This window comes from Bos javanicus, chromosome 3 (assembly GCF_032452875.1).
Source record: "Bos javanicus breed banteng chromosome 3, ARS-OSU_banteng_1.0, whole genome shotgun sequence".
In the NCBI taxonomy this organism is placed as follows: Eukaryota; Metazoa; Chordata; class Mammalia; order Artiodactyla; family Bovidae; genus Bos; species Bos javanicus.
The window spans coordinates 91,911,117-91,928,369 of NC_083870.1; the positions used below are offsets into that span (position 1 = coordinate 91,911,117).

Sequence of the window (17,253 nt, forward strand, 5' to 3'; positions counted from 1 at the left end):
GCTGGGTCCAGATCCCTGGCCCCCCAACTCTCAGGCTGGAGCAGACAGGCAGCAGGTTGCTGGTGGGGGACGGCAGCGGTGGGCTCCATCTAATATTTGCTGCTGTCTCTTACTGTGCTCAAAGGTCATTTTGGAGGTGGCAGGATTTTCTGCTTGACCTGTTAAGATCCTGGAAGAGACGGAGGAGGAGGAGGAGGTTGGGAGGTAGGCGGGGCCTCCAAAGCTGCCTTTTGGGACATTCCATGCCTGCAGGAGCTGTTCTGCCAGGAGGAGATTTAAGCGCTGTCAAGGCTCCTTCCTCCCTCTGGATCCCAGCTCTCAGAGCCTCAGGAGACTCTGCCCTTTGAGGGGTATTCCCCTCAGAGGGTCATCATGGCAAACAAGGGGTGTTGGAAGTGGGCCATTGTCGGTGGTGTCATTGCGGTTCTGGTGTTTGCCACTGCGATGATCATGGGCTTCTTGCTGCAGAAACACACCATCCTGCCAGGTAGGAGCCCCCAGCCGTGCTATCTGGTTTTCTTCCCCATCCCTCACTCTTTGCCCCCATAAGGTTCCGTCCCCATCGACAGCCCTGTTGGCCTCTGCTCTCCTCCCCATTGTTGCTGCTGTTCAGTTGCTAAGTTGTCTCTGACTCTTTGCGACCCCATGGACTGCAGCACACCAGGCTTCCCTGTCCTTTACTCTCTCCCAGAGCTTGGTCAAAGTCATGTTCTTTGAGTCCATGGTTCTATCCAACCATCTCATTCTCTGTCATCCCCTTCTCCTCCTGCCTTCCATCTTTCCCCTCATCAGAGTCTTTTTCAGTGAGTCCCTCTTCTCATCAGGTGGCCAAAGTACAGGCATTTCAGCTTCAGCATCAGTCCTTCCAATGAGTGTTCAGAGTTGGTTTCCTTTCGAATTGACTACCAAGACATCCTCCATCCACAGTTCTACTTGCCTCTCCCATCACCAAGCCCACCAAGATTTGATCTCCAAAAAACAGTCTCATTAACTTTGTTTCCCTTCCTCTTTTACCAGGCTTCAGCTATCCTTCCGTGCTCCCAGATGAACTCTCCATGAGGTCACTCAGGCATCACAAGCTCAGTGGACTGGGCTGAACTTACCCTCATACCCCAGCACCCTCTCCTGATGAAGGGCCTTCCATCCACATGGGGACCTGGGAGCAGCCTCCTCTCCTGACTGAAGAGTCCTGTGCCTCGAGGCTTGTTCCTTCCCATCCTCTATCTCCATTTCCTGCTCACCCTAACCTCTCTGCTCCCCCTCTCCTGCTGGACCCCTGCCTCAGCCTGCCCCTTCCCACACAGTCTCTGCCACCAGCCTGCTCTCGCCAATCCATGCTCGCCCTGCCACTAAGGAGCACTTTCTAAACACAGCCTTGTTTGCTATCTCCAGCACACACCCCATTTTTTTTGCTGGCACCCAGGGTCCTTTACAACCAGATCACAGCCCTCTTTTCCAATCTTGTCCTATCTCACTTCTCTGTATCTGTACCAGAGCATGGCCATTCTTTTAAGCAACCACATTTCCTATGGCCAACCCTTTTTCTTATACTTTCCTCTCTGTCTGGAATAACCTAGTCCCCTCTCTTGGTTAAATTTACACACCCATCCTTCTATGTCTCCCTCAAATATTCCCTTATCAGTGAACTTTCCAATGTCCCCAGGCTGGCCCAGAGCATCCTTGTGCTCAGGACCCCACATGTTTCTCTCTCACAGCACTGACGACTCTGGGGTCCACTGTCTATGCTAGATGGCAGGCTGGACATGGCCCCAGGGCCCAGAGAGGGTTAGTAGGATGTACAGACAAGAGCCTTGGGCTTGGGCAAGAACTGATGCTAACGGCCTCCTTGGCCTTGATTCCAGGCTGTGAACAGGATGGGACCTGCCGCTCTGACGCAGACATGCTGGACTACCTGCTAAGCTTGGGTCAGATCAGCCAAAGGGATGGCCTGCTGGTCACCTGGTACCACGCTGCCAACAGCAAGGAGCAGATGAAGGCTGCCCTCAGCAGTAAGTCCAGTTGCCAGGATGGGGCAGGCTGGGGCAGAGGCGGAGAAGATGGAGGGAGGGTGGAGGCGAGGCTCACAGCATTACCTGTGAGGTAGCATTAGGATGGGTATGGCCGCGTTCTTGCCATCATCCACTTGAGAAAGTGAGGCCTCACTGGTTATGTGACTGGCTCAGGTTGTAGGGCGATGTCTGGGTCCAAGGTCATATCTTGCTGTCATCTTTTCAAGGTGAAGGGAAGGGGCCCCAAATTTATGCACTCTTCAGAAGTGAGTTTCAGATTCACTGGCTCTGGTGTGGGACCTGAGAATTTGCATTGCTAGTAAGTTTTCAGGTGGTGCTAATGTTGTGAGCCCAGGATTACACTTTGAGAACCACTGCTCTACCCAAAACCCTCAATTTTAGGGAAGTTAGATCCTGAGTGGGAGAGGGTCTTGTCCACAGTCACGCAGTAGGTCTGAAGCAGAACAAGACCCAGGCTCAAGGCCTCTGGCTCTTACCTCCTGCAGAGTCACCACAGGGGGCCTGGGAGTAAGAGACAGGGAAAGGTTTGCTGAATGAATGAATGAGTCCTTAGAGAGACTTCTTGGAGGAGGCAGGTTTGGTGGTCAGCAGCAGGGAGGGCTTCCGCAGGCTGGGTGGAGCCAGTCTGCTGCTGCTTCAGGATTCGGAGGCTAATGGTCAGACTTGGGTGAGAAGGAGGAGCTAGAGAACTCCCTGGCAAGAGTGAGGACTCTTATCTGGGAGATAAGGCCTGAGGGAAGGCAAAGAGGCTCTGCCAGCCCCAGGCTCATCTCAGGTAGGTCCTGGGGCAGCAGATAGGGATCAGGCCCCACCAAGTTGTGACCTTGGCCAAGAAGAAAGCTAAGGGCCCCAAATAGGTGGTGCCCAATAATGTGGAGCATGCAGAGTAACCAGTCAGTATAGCCACAGGGGTGGGAAGGACCTGAGGCCTTCCATAGGTCTATGGGAGGAGGGTGGCTCCACAGCTGGGGTAGGGATCCTGAGGGGAAGCAATGGTAGGCCAGAGTTAGACTGGTGAAGTCACACCGGACATCTATGTGGATGGGAGGGGCCAGAGCAAAGGCTTGGGAGGCAGACAGAAGTGGGCTCAAATTCTACATTTCACCATTTACCAAAGGAGTGGTTTGGGACAAGTGACTTCACCCATCTGCAGCTCAAACCACTTCCTCTGCCAAATATGGACTGGTAGGATGAAACCAGGGCACTTTTGGTCATGAAAGAGGTCATTATTAGTAATTATGCTGAAACAATAGGAATACCCCAGACTAATGGAGTAATTTACTCCATGTAGATGATAATTAAAACACAGTGAATGCAATACAACGGATATTTTATTATTTACCTCTAGTAAATGAGGGAAATGGGGCACAGAAAAGTCAAGTAACCTGTCCAAGGTCACACAGCTTGCAAGTGTTATAGCAGGGACTGGAAGCTGACAGTCTTGGGTTCAGGGTCTGCACAAGGAGCCGTGGTGCTCCTACTCCGGGATGTGATATGTAGAGCTCATGGGTGGGGAGGGAGGGAGGGCCTGGGAACTTCCTGTGAGCTCCCTGTGGAGAGCAGCACTCCTCACTTGTCTGCATCCCTTAGGACCAGGGTTCCTACTGTAGCTCAAGGAACATGCATCTTCCCTCATCTCCTCTTCCCTCATACCCCACCGCCCCACACCCACCCCAAGTTGGCTCCCAGATTCAGGATCTGGAAGGCCCCGAACAGGTGTGAATGGCCGTGCAGGAGGAAGCTGGGTCCAGGTGCTGATCACAAGGAGGCAGGTTAGGTCCATCCATCTTTAGTCCCCCTCACTGAGCATTCGCTGGGCCCCTGCTCTGCACCCAGCTTGAGAGGAGGTGTAGAAACGAGTGAGACGCGGTCCTGAGTTCAGGGGCTACCAGCATCTCAAGGGAGGCAGCTGGTGCAGGTCAAGCAAGGCAGCAGCTTCAGAGACTCACCAGGACTGAGACCTGGGTTCCAGCCCTGGCTCCCTCCCAGTGTACCGCCACCTTCCCCAGACCGGACCTGGCCCATTTTAGATGGGGAAGGAGACCTCTCAGCACCCATTCTCTTTAGCTACCCTCTTAGCTGCCCAGCTACCCACCTGGGGCCTGACTTCTCTGGGCCTTGCTGGGCGCCAAACCCCTCTGGATCCCTCAGCATTCCTCAGTAACCAAGTTAAGACAAAAAAACATAGAAATAAAAGTTACCTTCATATAGCCCTTCACAGTTTACAACCTGTTTTTGTTTTTAATTTTTATTTTTTAATACAACATAATTTATGTCCACGTGCTGTAGTTAAAGCCCAGAGAGATTCATCCCCATCTTGTCAGTGAGGACACCAAAGATTTCGGAGCACTGGGCCAGAGATATAATATGCAGATGAAATGGGACAGTGCAAAGTGCCTGAAACAGTGCTGGGGACAGCCTGGCACTCAGCTTCCTCTCCCTTCTGGAAATCCAGACACCTAGGCTTAGAGAAATTTGCAAAAATTCTCTGCAACTTTGTGCAAGCTCTTTTACTTTTCTGGACCTGGGCTGGTTGAACTTAACTTTTTTCTCTTTTGGCTGCACTGTGAGGCCTGTGGGATCCTAGTTCCTCGACCAGGAACCAAACCTATGCCATCTGCACTGGGAAGACAGTCTTAGCCACTGGACCACCAGGGAAGTCCCTGATCTCAGCTTTCTCCATCATCCATTTAGCCAGTCTTGTACCATCCAACAAACACTTCTGAAGCTCCTTTTTTAGGCCTGGTACCATCTTGGCACTGGAAATCCAAGTGATGGGCACCACAGACCTGGAGCCTGCTCCTAGCCCTCAGGCTCAGGAAGGATGGTGCTATATGAGTAGTTAGTTACATGGGGGCTGAGCGCTCAAAGGATCAGCTGTCAGCCTGACTTTGACTGTGTGGTTTAGGGATGGCCTCCTTGATATTTTAAGCCAACACCCACAGACGAGCTGGAGGGGGCCTAGTAAAACTGTGGAGGGAAGAGTGTTGCCATGGCAACAGCCAGGTGTAGGAGCCCAGAGATGGGAGACAAGATATCTGAGCTTCGAGGCTCCAAGTGTGGTCTGTGGACCAGCAGTCTGGGCATCACTGGGGAGCTTGGTAGGTGTCTTGGGCCCCACCCCAGATCTGCTGAGCAGAACTTGCATTTGAACAGTTCCTGGGTAGTTTTTGATGTTGGAGAAACAGGAGTGGATGGAAGCTAGATATTGAAGGAGAGAGGGACTCGAGGTGAGAGGGCAAAGTTTGCCAGGCCTGGTCCTACAGGACCTCACAGACTATGGGCAGGCATTCGGATTGGATTCTCAGGACTAAAGCCAGGGCTGTTGAATTTTTAATAGAAGTAACACAATCACGTATAGGTGAGTGGACTTTGAGGGTAGCAGGGCTGCAAGTACAAAACAGAAGAGGCCCCTCTGATGCCAACTATCTGTGATGGACCAGGCACTCATAGCAACTCCACCCAGGCTTCACTCCACTCCTCGGTCAGCAGGGCAACTGACCTGCTCTTGCCAGCCTGCTTCGCACTCAAAGTCCTTGACTCCCTCCTGGACTGAACTCTCCCAATGGGTATCACACAGCCACCTCAGGAGTTAACTATATGCATTCAAAAGACAAAAACAATAACAACGCTCAGTGCCCTTAAGGGTGCCCAGAGATGGACCAGCTTATGTACTTCTGGCAGGCATATGAGTCACACGAATTTTTCTAGACAGTAATTTGATAATATGGGCTTTAAAAATGATACTGCAGCCTTCCTGGTGATATACAGAAGGCTGAAGGTAGAAGAATTTATGCTTCCAAACTGTGGTGCTGGAGAAGAATTTTGAGAGACCCTTGCACTGCAGGGAAATCAAACCAGAAAATCCTAAAGGAAATCAACCCTGAATATTCACTGGAAGGACTGAAGCTGAAGCTCCAATACTTTGGCTTCCAATAAGCAGATGAGAGAGCCTGCTTATTGGAAAAGACCCTGGTGCTAGGAAAGATTGAGAGCCAGAGGAGAAAGAGGCGACAGAGGATGAGACGGTTAGATGGTATCACTGACTCAATGGACATGAGTTTAAGCAAACTCTGGGAGACACTGAAGGAGAGGAAATCTTGGCATGCTGCAGTCCATGGAGTCACAAAGATCCACACACGACTTAGTGACTGAACAACGACAGTGGATAAGAATCCACTGGATCCAGGGTTTAGGAAGGAAGATCCCACATGCTTTGGAGCAACTAAGCCCATGTGCTACAACTACTGAGCCTGTGAGTTTTTTGACTCACGAGCTGGGACTACTGAGGCTGCAGCTGGAACAACTGGAGCCAGTGCGCCTGGAGCCCGTGCTCCACAAGAGAAGCCACGGCAATGAGAACCCTGGGCACAGCAGTGAAGAGCAGCCCCTGCTTGCCAGAACTAGAGAAAGTCTGCTACCAGCAACCAGAAATAATTAACTAGAAAACAACCAAAGAAACGACCCCGCATGGCCCTGACTAAAGTTCCTCAAGTCAGGGTAGAAAATAATCAGAAAAATCAGAAAAAAAATATGCATCCTTATTTGTTAGTAGCAAAAGTTTAGAGACTACTGAAATGTCTCAGGAAAGGTGGGGGAGTAGCTAACTGAAACAGGGTGACCACCCTCAATCAGGGCTTTTGCAGCTTTTTTTTTTAAGTGACACATAGAAAAGATTAAAATTATAAATACTGAGTGGTCTCAACTGTGTAAAAATTATAAAAATGGATGGAAATGTGGGTTAATATTTCCCTTTCTGCTTTTCTATATTTTCCAAATGTTCTATAATAAATGAGTAACACTTTGATGAAGAAAATAGATTTAAAAAAGGAACTGATCGAGTTTGTCCTCATTCACAGGCAACGTCATGGTCCTGGAGGCAGACATCACAACAGAAGGGCTCGGCACAGTCAACGAGACAGGAGTCCCCATCATGGCGCACCCCCCAGCCATCTACAGCGACAACACCCTAGAGCAGTGACTGGAGGCTGTGCTGGCCTCTTCCAAGAAGGGTAAGGACTTCTCTCAGCTCCTCCCCAGCTGCCAAGCCCTCCAGTACTCAGACCACATGTGCAAGGGTTGCTCCACTAGGAGACAAGCCCAATCCCTATTAAGAGTTGCTCTTTGCCTCAGTTTTCCAGACCAATCTAGAGGCCTGGGCTCAGGGAAGATGGGTGAAACGAGGGAGTAAACACGCAGGGTAAGCTGCAAAGGGCCAAACATGAGCATTCAGGCCCCCTGAATCCATGAACTGGATACAACATGCTCAAAGCCAATTCCACCTTCCCCTCCCATGTCTCTTTGCCAGTTACCAAAAGAATCCAGGCATCACCCTAATGCCTCTCCCTCATCCCCTGCAGCTACTTAGCTGCTGCATCTGCCAATTCTAACCCTGAACCCTACCCGCGATCCAGTCCCACTCACATCATCTTTCTCCCAGACCTCCTTCCTCACTGGCTTCCTACCTCCAAAGTCTACCAAGCCCCTACCCGGTTGAGCTTTCCAAAGTGCCAACTGTCAAGTCACTCCCTGCTTTAACCCTCCATGGCTCCCCATTGTCCTCAGGACAAATTATGATCTCCTTGGCCTGGCTTTCAACATCCTTCTCTAACTGGTAAACAATCTGCCTGAAATGCAGGAGACCTGGGTTGAATCCTTTGGTGGGGAAGATCCCCTGGAGAAGGTAATGGCAACCCACTCCAGTATTCTTGCCTGGGAAATCCCATGGACAGAGGAATCTGGGCTACAGTCCATGGGGTCGCAAAGAGTCAGACACGACTGAGCAACTGACTCTAATTCCTCAGCCTCATCTCCTGCTCTTTAGGCTTGTGTGGCTTTGGACCCTCTAAGTCTGCCTGTCCAAGAATCACAGTCCCTTTTCATCAGATGCTTGGCATCTGCACCAGCCCCAAGTCCCAAGCCCTTAGCCATCATTTGCTTCTTCCCCTTGGGGATGAGGGATGGAACATCACTCCTACACAGGCAAGTCCTTTCTCTCATTGAAGCCTTCTTCACACCCACCCAGAATTCCGGCCCTGTCTTCCCTCCCACCCCTGACACACACACCACACCTCCTCTCTGTCCCAGGAAGTCATGTCTTCTGTTTCCTTCTTCCTTGAGCACAAGGGACCAGTTTCCCAAGCCCTTGGCCCTCTCCCTACAGGCATCAAGCTAGACTTCAAGAGCATCAAGGCTGTGGGCCCCTCCCTGGACCTCCTTCGGCGGCTGACAGAGGAGGGGAAAGTTCGAAGGCCTGTGTGGATCAATGCTGACATCCAGAGGGGTCCCAATGTGGGCCTCTCAATAGAAGTCAATGCCACACAGTGAGTGTTTGCCTCTCTGCTCCAGCTGTGTCCAGTCTGTTTCCTTCAACATCGGGTACAGCAGGTGCTCAGGGGACCTTTGCTGAGTTTGCCTCCAGCCACACCATGTCGTCTGACCTCTGAGCCTTCACACATGCTGTTCCCTCTGCCTTGAATGCCTTTCCACCATTTCCTGCTAAACCAGCCATTACCTGCCCCAGAAACTTCCCTGATGTCCCAGGCTGCTGAGGACCCTCCCTCACACTTTCTCCTAACAGTCCTGATTTCACAAGGCTATCACTGGTGGATTACGGGTTTGTCCCCTTACTATAATGTTTATTCCTGGATGGCAAACAGTGACCAGGGCAAGCCTTGGCCTGCTAGAAAAGTCTGAAGCACTAACTCCTTCCCCAGCCTCCCCTCCCACCCCCCAGCTGCCCCCCAGATCCCAGTACTGCCAACAACAGCACTTACATAGTACCAGCTGCATGGTGCACTCAAGTTTACAGAGGGCCGCATGAAAGGAGAGAATATATCTAAGTTCATCTTCCCATAGAAATGCCAGGTTAGGAGCATTTTTTTCTCACCGTTTTGCAGATAAGAAAGCAGACAATAATTGAGGCTCAATCTGTTGAATTTTTATTATCTGTCACACGCATTGTTTTAAGTAGTCTAGTTGTAAAGTACCATTTAACTCTTACAATGAGAATGAGGTAGGTACTATTATTTTTAGTTTGTAATACAGGAATTATCTCACTGACGTTAAATGACCTGCCTACATCTATTGGCAGAGCAACCATACAAAGCCAGGTCTTCTGACTCTAACTTCCAGCTCTCTACTGTCCATCTCCATTCATCCATCCACCCATCCATCATTAAACCATCTTTCCAACCAGTCAGCTAACAATACATCCACCCAGTATTTATCTAGTTTTTAACGTGGTGCATTTGGAAAGCAGCAGTTTGAAAATGTAGCTAGTGGCCCAAGATTTGATCTTCTTGGAGTGAACGTTGGAGTCAATCTGCGAGGTGGAGAGGGTAATATTATGTGCCTATTCAAATTTGTAAGAGTTCAAAATTTGAATGACATTTTTAAATATCTGAAAATTCAGAGACTCTCACAGCTGGCAGCACAGATCCCACACCTGGGGATTGGATGCACCTCCTCATCCACATGGGGATGTTTGAGAAGCCCTGTCCTGCCTGAAAGGATACCACTTTTTAAGAATCAACGAGGTTGGGTGAGCTGCCCAAGGTCATAGTCAGGACTCAAACCCAGGCCTCACTGGCTCCAGTGTCCATGCCCTAACATGGGACTTTGAGCAAGCCAACATGTGCTTCAGGACTGTGCTCTAATATCTAGATGTGATAGATCCTGCCTCTTCCAAGCACTCTGATGGGAACCCAGATGAGGAAGGGGATCTAAAGACCAGCATCTCTGATTCTCTGCAGGTTCCTGGCCTTGGTCCAAGAGAAGTATCCTGAGGCAACCCTGTCTCCAGGCTGGACTACCCTGTACCTGCCCTTGTTCCCAGATGGGACATATACCCGGGCCATGGTGGAGAAGATGCAGGAGCTGGTGGGAGCAGTGCCCCAGAAGGTGACCTTCCCCGTACGGGCTGTCATGGTCAGGGCTGCCTGGCCCCACTTCAGCTGGCTGCTTGGCCAATCTGACAGGTAAGAATGCCCAGGCCCTTGCCCTGGCCCCTTCTCCCTCCAAACTCACTCCCAGGCCTTGAATCCCCAGCAAGATCTCAGATGCTGATTGTTAGAAGGGTCTTCATGATCATCTGGCCCAACCTCTGCTGGTGCTCACATTCTCTACAGTGTCCCTGCTTTCTGCTTGTATACCTCTGGTAATGGGTAGCTATCACTTGAGGCAGCCTGTCCAGTGGAAAGTGTTTATTTTTTTCTGCTTATTTGTTTTGGGCCCCACTACACACCATGTGGGATCTTCAGGTCCCCACCAGGGATTAAACCAGCAACCCCTGCAGTGGAAGCACAGTCTTTCCCACTAGACCACTAGGGAAGTTCCAGAAAGTGTTTACACTGAGAGGCAATTTGCCTCCCACAGCTTCCTCTCTTGGGAGCCAGCTATTCTCTGAGGGTGTACAGACTACACCTGTAGCCTCTGCCCCAATAGCTCTGTGGGACTGGTGGAGCCCACCCTCCCCCGCAACTCTGCACTGGTCCCAGCTGCCCAGCACCACCTCCTCAGCCTCTCCCCACTGGAGGCCACTCCCTTCCCCCTTCATACCTGACCTCTAATCCAAGCTGCACCCCCTCCCCCATGCCCATCTCTTCTGTCCCTATCTCTTTCCTAAGTTGTTCAGTCTCTGAGTCTTGTCTGACTCTTTGTGACCCTATGAAATGCACCACGCTAGGCTTCCCTGTCCTTCACCACCTCCCAAAGCTTTCTCAAACTCATGTCCATTCAGTCACTGATGCCATCCAACCACCTCATCGTCTGTTGTCGCCTTTTCCTCTACCTTCAATCTTTCCCACTATCAGGGTCTTCTCCAATCAGTCGGCTCTTCACATCAGGTGGCCAAAGCATTGGAGCTTCAGCTTTTCAGCATCAGTCCTTCCCATGAATATTCACGACTGATTTCCTTTAGGATTGACTGATTGGATCTCCTTGGTCTCCACGGGACTCTCAAGAGTCTTCTCCAACACCACAGTTCATAAAGCATCCATTCTTCAGCACTCAGCCTTCTTGATGGTCCAACTCTCACATCTGTACATGACTAGTGATAAAACCATAGCTTTGACTATCTGGACTTTTGTCAACAAAGTAATGTCTCTGCCTTTTAATATGCTCTCTAGGTTTGTGAAAGCATTTCTTCCAAGGAGCAAGTGTTTTTTAATTTCATGGCTGCATTGCCCTTCTTTGGGACTTGAATGAAAACTGACCTTTTCCAGTCCTGTGGCTACTGTTGAGTTTTCCAATTTTGCTGGTATACTGAGTGCACCACTTTAACAGCATTTTTTAGGATTTAAAATTGCTCAACTGGGATTCCATCACATCACCTCCATTAGCTTTGTTCATAGTGATGCTTCCTAAGGCCCACTTGACTTCACACTCCAGAATGTCTGGATCTAGGTGAGTGATCATACCATCGTGGTTATCCAGGTCATCGAGATTTTTTTTTTTTTTTTGTATAGTTTTTCTGTGATTCTTTTTTTCCTCTCTGTATTCTTGCCACCTCTTTTTAATATCTTCTGCTCCTGTTAGGTCCATACCATTTCTGTCCTCAATTGTGCCCAATCGTATGAAATGGTTCCTTGGTGTCTCTAATTTTCTTGATCTCTAGTCTTTCCTATTCTGTTGTTTTCCTCTATTTCATTGCATTATTCACTTAGAAAGGTTTTATTTCTCCTTGTTATTTTCTGGAGCTCTGCATTCAAATGGGTATATCTTTCTTAATCTCCTTCGCCTTCGCTTCTTTTCTCAGCTATTTGTAAGGTCTCCTCAAACAACCACTTTGCCTTTTTTGCATTTTTGCATTTTGGGGATGGTTTTGATCACTGCCTACTGTACAATATTACGAACCTCCATCCATATTTCTTCAGGCACTCTATCAGATCTAATCCCTTGAATCTATTTGTCATTTTCACTGTATAATCATAAGGGATTTAAGTCTTACCTGAATGGCCTAGTGGTTTTCCCTACTTTCTTCAATTTAAGTCTGAATTTGGCAATGAATTCATGATCTGAGCAATAGTCAGTGTGTTTTTGCTGACTGTATAGAGCTTCTCCATCTTTGACTGCAAAGAATATAATCAATCTGATTTCGGTATTGACCATCTGGTGATGTATGTGTGTAGAGTATCTCTTGTGTTGAAGAGGATGTTTGCTATGACCAGTGCATACTCTTGGCAAAACTCTGTTAGCCTTTGCCTGTCTCAGTTTGTAATTGCCTGTTATTCCAGGTATTTCTTGACTTCCTACTTTCGCATCCAGTCCCCTATGATGAAAAGGACATCCTTTTTTCATTCAATTTAGCTTCTTCGGCACTAGTGGTTGGGGCATAGGCTTGGATTACTGTGATATTGAATGGATTTCCCTGGAAACAAACATTCTGCCATTTTTGAGACTGCACCCAAGTACTGCATTTCGGACTCTTTCGTTGACTATTAGGGCTACACCATTTCTTCTAAGGGATTCTTGCCCACAGTGTAGATATAATGGTCATCTGAATTAAATTCGCCCATTCCCATCCATTTTAGTTCACTGATTCCTAAAATGTGTCTTTGTGGGTCCTCTTTCCTAACAGAGGGCCCACAAATAGACACTCCAAGTGGGGAGGCAGGTCAGTCCATCTCCCCTCCTTCTTAGCCGCTGCCCTCAGTCAGGGTTCCCAAGGCCTCCCCCCCAGCTCAGGTTCAGTTCTGAGCATGGGAGAGGGGCTGAGGGCTGCTGGGCCCAGGCAGGCTCTGAGCTGGCTCTCTGGACCCCAGGTACAGCCTGACAATGTGGCAGTCCGCCTCGGACCCCGTGACAGTGGACGACCTCCTCTATATCCGAGACAACACCGCCACCCACCAAGTCTACTATGACCTCTTTGAGCCTCTCCTGTCTCAGTTCAAGCAGCGTGCCAGTAGGGAGGGGTCTCGGGAGGGTGGGAAAGGGTGGTGGGGTGGATTCTGCACAGGGCAGAACCTAGTAGATATGGGAGCAGAGCTCGGTGGGGAAGGCCAATGAAAGGGAAAAATCCTACGTGAGATAGGAGAAAGGAATCATTTGAAGCATCCATTGTATGCCAGACCCTGGGATGGAATGCTAAGCTCCATAGATCCATGAAGCAGAGATTCCATTTTACAGATAGAGAAACTGAGGTTCAAAACAGTTACATAATTAATACAAAGTTGTTCAGCTTAAATGTGGCACAGCTCCTACTGGAAACAGCAAATTCCAAACCCCTTGTAGGGTTCCCCTTGCAAGATGCTTCCTCTTGCAGTACAGTTCCTCTGAGGGTTGCTCTAGCATTTCAGAGAACGGCTCCTCCACTGTACCTGCTAATCAATGATGCTTGTCCCTTTGTCCAAAGCCCCTGTTCCCTTAACTCCAAACCGAGGAGAGCCTGCAATCAGGCCATCTCAAGGGGACCCATCAGACCCAACATTCCTGCTCTGGGAGCCATCTAGGTGAGGGGGAGGAATACCAGCTTTGGGGCCTGACTGACTTGGCTCCATCAGGCTCCAATCCCAGCAACCCTGCCCACTGGCTGTAGGACCTTGGGCAAGTCACCCGTCATCTACACAACAGGGAACTCCAGCTCCCTGGAACTTTGCTGTGAGGCTTAGAGAGGACTCATGGTGTACAGAAGGCCTCCGTGACTGGTGGCCTCTCCACCTTGGCAATCTGACCCACAGTGAATACCTCACGGAAGCCAAGCTACTACACCGGGGGTAGCCTGATCCCTGCTCTCCAGCACCCTGGGGACGAGGGTCTGAGCGTGGAGTGGCTGGTTCCTGACATCCAGGGCAATGGAAGCACAGCAACAGTGCAGCTCCCAGGTAAGGTCTGCCTGCAGCCCCTGTGCTCCTAGCTCAACTGCAAGGGTTACCTCGGGGAAGCTACCTCAGGTCTCTGTTACCATAGCAACGCAGCTGCAAGGTGGGGGAGCAGTGTTGTCAAAAGTATGGGGCTCCTGGCATTTGAATTTGTGAGGCTTCAGTCACATGGTGCTGCAAGAGAGGCGGGCACAGGCCTCAGAGCTGAGCTAGCGGCTCATTGGGCCATTCTGATGAGCCCCAGGCACATTCACAAAGCAGCCCTTCCACCTGGAGCCCAGATCCAATCAACAGACCCCATTACCTCCTGCTGTCCCTTTAACTTCAGCAAGGGCCTCTGACACCCCATGATAACCCTAACCCCAGACACTGTTGCCTCCACTACCTCTTCCAGACCGAGAAGGCATGATCCTGCTGGATGTGGGCCTCCAGAAGCCTGCAGCTGGGGACCCTGTGCCCATCGTCCGCACCCCAGATGGCCGTGCCCTGACACTGGAGTCCTGCCTGCAGCAGCTGGCCACGCACCCCGGACGCTGGGGGATCCACGTGCACATAGCAGAGCCCACCGCCCTGCGGCCATCCCTGGCCACGCTGGCCACCCTCTCTGCCCTTGGCCACCTGTCTAGGCCTGTGTGGGTCGGGGCCACAGTCTCCCACGGGAGTTTCATGGTCCCCGGCTACGTGACTGGCAGGGAGTTGCTTACAGCTGTGGCCGAGGTGTTCCCCCATGTGACAGTGGCACCAGGCTGGCCCGAGGAAGTGCTGGGCAGTGGCTACAGGGAACAGCTGCTCACAGACATGCTGGAGCTCTGCCAGGGCCTCTGGCAACCTGTGTCCTTCCAGCTGCAGGCTGGGCCTCTGGCCCAGAGCCCTGCTGGAGTCGTGGCCCGGCTGCTGGAAGCTTCTCCCCGGGCCACGGTCACGGTGGAACACAGCCCTGGCCGGGGCCTCTATGCATCTGTGCGGGCAGCGCTGCTGGCAGCCAGGGCCGTGAAGAAGACCCGAGTCTACTACAGGCTACCCCAGAGCTACCGCCAAGACTTGCTGGCGGATGTTGGCACACACTGAGCACCCAGGTGGCCTGGTGGACCCCAGCTTCCCACGGGGAGGCAGGAAGGAATAAATGCCTCTGCTTCCTCAGTGCACTGCACGCATGTCCTTGGGGTAGGATGGAGTGGGAGTGGACGTGAGGTGGCCAGGGAGGATGCTTAGAGGGTCTGGAGGCTGGGGGCCAGGTCGTTCCGGTTGTCCAAGAGGAAGTGTTCACAAGCCTTGAAGGTGGTGTAGAACTCAGAGGAGAGGCCGGTGACATTGGTGGTCACGTACTTGAGGACGCCCGGGGTGGCCTGGTTGTAGTAGGACACCTGCAGGACGGGGAGCCACACCCAGGGAGGATGGGGAGGGGGCAGTAGAGGGTACTGAGTGGACATGAAACAGGCAGTTGGCATCTTTGTGTGTTCGTCCCTCAGTCGTGTCAAATCTTTGGGACCACATGAACTTGTAGCCCTCCAGGCTCCTCTGTCCATGGCCTTCTCCAGGCAAGAATACTGGACTGGGTTGCCGTTTCCTTCCCTGGAGGATTGTCCTGACCCAGGGATAGAACTGGGGTTTCCGCATTGCAGACAGATTATTTACTGTCTTTAGCCACCATGGAAGCCCAGTCACCTGCTAGGAAGGCAGCAAATACCAGCAGCACCTGGGGCCTTTGAGGACTGCATGATTGGCAGGCGTGACCTCCTGTAGCTTTACTCTCCTGACCCCTCCTCTGGGGCTGACAACCCTGGCTTCCCTCTGTCACCACACACTATACTGTCATCGTGTCTCCCCTCTCTAGCCCGGAAGGTCTAGAAGGCTAGGTCTCCAGAGCCAAGCATAAAACTCCTTTAAATGAAGGTGCTACCATTAGATTATGGCTTCCCAGGTGGCAATAGTGGTAAAGAATCTACCTGCCAATGCAGCAGATACAAGAGACCAGGGTTTGATATCAGGGCTGTGAAGATCCCCTAGAGAAGGAAATGGCAACCCACTCCAATATTCTTGCCTGGAAAAGAAAGAATGGACAGAGGAGCCTGGCAGGCTAGAGTCCATGGTGTGGCAGAATAGGACACGACTAAGCCCTTGTCAGCAAATCTGCAGCAAGCAGTTAGAATAACCCCAGGGAACACTAAGTTAGCAAATGTCCAAGTCTCTACATGGGGTGTCTCAGGGCCCTAATAGCCACTGCGATCTGAGGAAGGGGCACTGAGTTTCCCAGCTAGCCCACTTTCAGCCAGCCAGGTAACACTGACTGCCCTGATGAGTTTCATGGGCCCTGACGGCCTTCCTAGACATGAAAGGGGTACATAAGTAAGAAGATGGAGTTTTAGCTCAAATAGTAAAGAATCTGCTCGCAATGCGGGAAACCAGGGTTCGATTCTTAGGTTGGGAAGATCCTCTGGAGAAGGGAACAGCAATCCACTCCAGTATTCTTGCCTGGAGAATCCCATAGACAGAGGAGCCTGGCGGGCTACAGTCCACGGGATTGCAAAAAGTCGGATACGACTGAGCAACTAACACACAGGCCTGGTTCAACTGTGTCCTCGGACTTGTATCTGCACAGATTAGGTTTTAATGAAGGCTCCTTTCTAGGCCCTGATACTCAGGCTCCCTACAGCTGGAAGAGAGCTTACTGGCCAGTGGGAGTGCTGAGGTCTGGACAGCGCTGAGCTCTGGACACAAGTGTGGCTTTGGGGTGAATCTGGGTGGGAAGGGAAAGGAGACACTAGGCCTCACCTTGGTTAACTGGTCCCCCTCGCGCCAGAAGCAGAAGCCTGAGCAGACAGTCTCCCCACGCCGGTACTCTGGGGTCTCGCGGTGTGTGGGCAGCGTAACTGACCTCAGCGCAATGACATAAGGTTCCCTGTATGGAAGAAGTGTGCAGAGGGGGCATGGGAAAGGGTGAGGGCAGCTTCCAGAAGCCCCCTCCAGCACTGATCAGGGCCCTGCTGCAGGGATGCCCTCACCAGAGTCTAAGGCACACAGCCTGGCTCCAGGTCAAGCTGCAAAGGAGGTTCTAGACAGGAAGTTTCTGTGGGTGAGCAGTTCTGAACTCACCAGATACCAGGGTGACTGTACTGTGGACCTTCTGGAAACATTCCCCGCCTCCCTCCCCCGGCCCGGGGAAGCAGTGCTGTACTTTGGATTTCCTTGCTTCATCTTTTTGCCTGTCTCTACCACAGGTGATGCCATTTCTCCAGCATCCTCACCTTGGTGCAGCCGGGAGCCTTACCACCCTTCAGGCAACATGGGGCTTTCAGAGGCTGGAGGCCAAGGAATGGGCCATGTGAGAGTTGGCCTGTCCGTGACCTGGGGCAAGGCACCCTCACCACACCAAGGACAGAGACCACCCTGCTTTAGAGCATGAG

At 51.2% G+C, this 17,253-nt stretch overlaps 3 protein-coding genes across 13 annotated transcripts in view; 2 read left to right on the forward strand and 1 right to left on the reverse strand.

Annotated features, from left to right (window-relative positions):
* Positions 1-200: 200 nt before the first annotated feature.
* LOC133244546 (protein FAM151A-like) lies at positions 201-8,272 on the forward strand. Its single transcript, XM_061411845.1, has 4 exons — positions 201-487; positions 1,863-2,009; positions 6,890-7,042; positions 8,194-8,272. Exons 1-3 carry the CDS (start codon positions 373-375, stop codon positions 7,009-7,011), a joined length of 384 nt encoding a protein of 127 aa, XP_061267829.1. The 5' UTR covers positions 201-372; the 3' UTR covers positions 7,012-7,042; positions 8,194-8,272.
* LOC133244545 (protein FAM151A-like) lies at positions 8,092-14,994 on the forward strand. The gene is made up of 5 exons (XM_061411843.1): positions 8,092-8,353; positions 9,785-10,009; positions 12,794-12,933; positions 13,709-13,852; positions 14,244-14,994. The coding sequence occupies exons 1-5, from the start codon at positions 8,124-8,126 to the stop codon at positions 14,915-14,917; spliced, it is 1,413 nt and encodes a 470-aa protein (XP_061267827.1). The 5' UTR covers positions 8,092-8,123; the 3' UTR covers positions 14,918-14,994.
* The window catches only part of ACOT11 (acyl-CoA thioesterase 11), a 53,946-nt gene continuing 45,641 nt past the window's right edge, over positions 8,949-17,253 (reverse strand). For 8 of the 11 annotated variants that reach the window (XM_061411838.1, XM_061411837.1, XM_061411841.1 and 5 more), the window contains one exon: positions 15,121-16,748. In XM_061411838.1, the coding sequence (XP_061267822.1) occupies positions 16,457-16,748 (292 nt within the window). In that variant the 3' untranslated portion in view covers positions 15,121-16,456. Of the gene's footprint in view, positions 16,749-17,253 lie in introns of all 11 variants that reach the window. The other 3 variants (XM_061411839.1, XM_061411835.1, XM_061411834.1) reach the window with 1 other exon arrangement.

Coding starts and splice junctions, on each gene's coding strand:
- LOC133244545 (XM_061411843.1), top strand. CDS start 8,124: ATGTCTTCTGTTTCCTTCTTCCTTGAGCACAAGGGACCAGTTTCCCAA. Junction 12,934..13,708: donor TCAGTTCAAGCAGCGTGCCA/GTAGGGAGGGGT, acceptor TCTGACCCACAG/TGAATACCTCACGGAAGCCA. Junction 13,853..14,243: donor AGCAACAGTGCAGCTCCCAG/GTAAGGTCTGCC, acceptor TACCTCTTCCAG/ACCGAGAAGGCATGATCCTG.
- LOC133244546 (XM_061411845.1), top strand. CDS start 373: ATGGCAAACAAGGGGTGTTGGAAGTGGGCCATTGTCGGTGGTGTCATT. Junction 488..1,862: donor GAAACACACCATCCTGCCAG/GTAGGAGCCCCC, acceptor CCTTGATTCCAG/GCTGTGAACAGGATGGGACC. Junction 2,010..6,889: donor GATGAAGGCTGCCCTCAGCA/GTAAGTCCAGTT, acceptor CCTCATTCACAG/GCAACGTCATGGTCCTGGAG.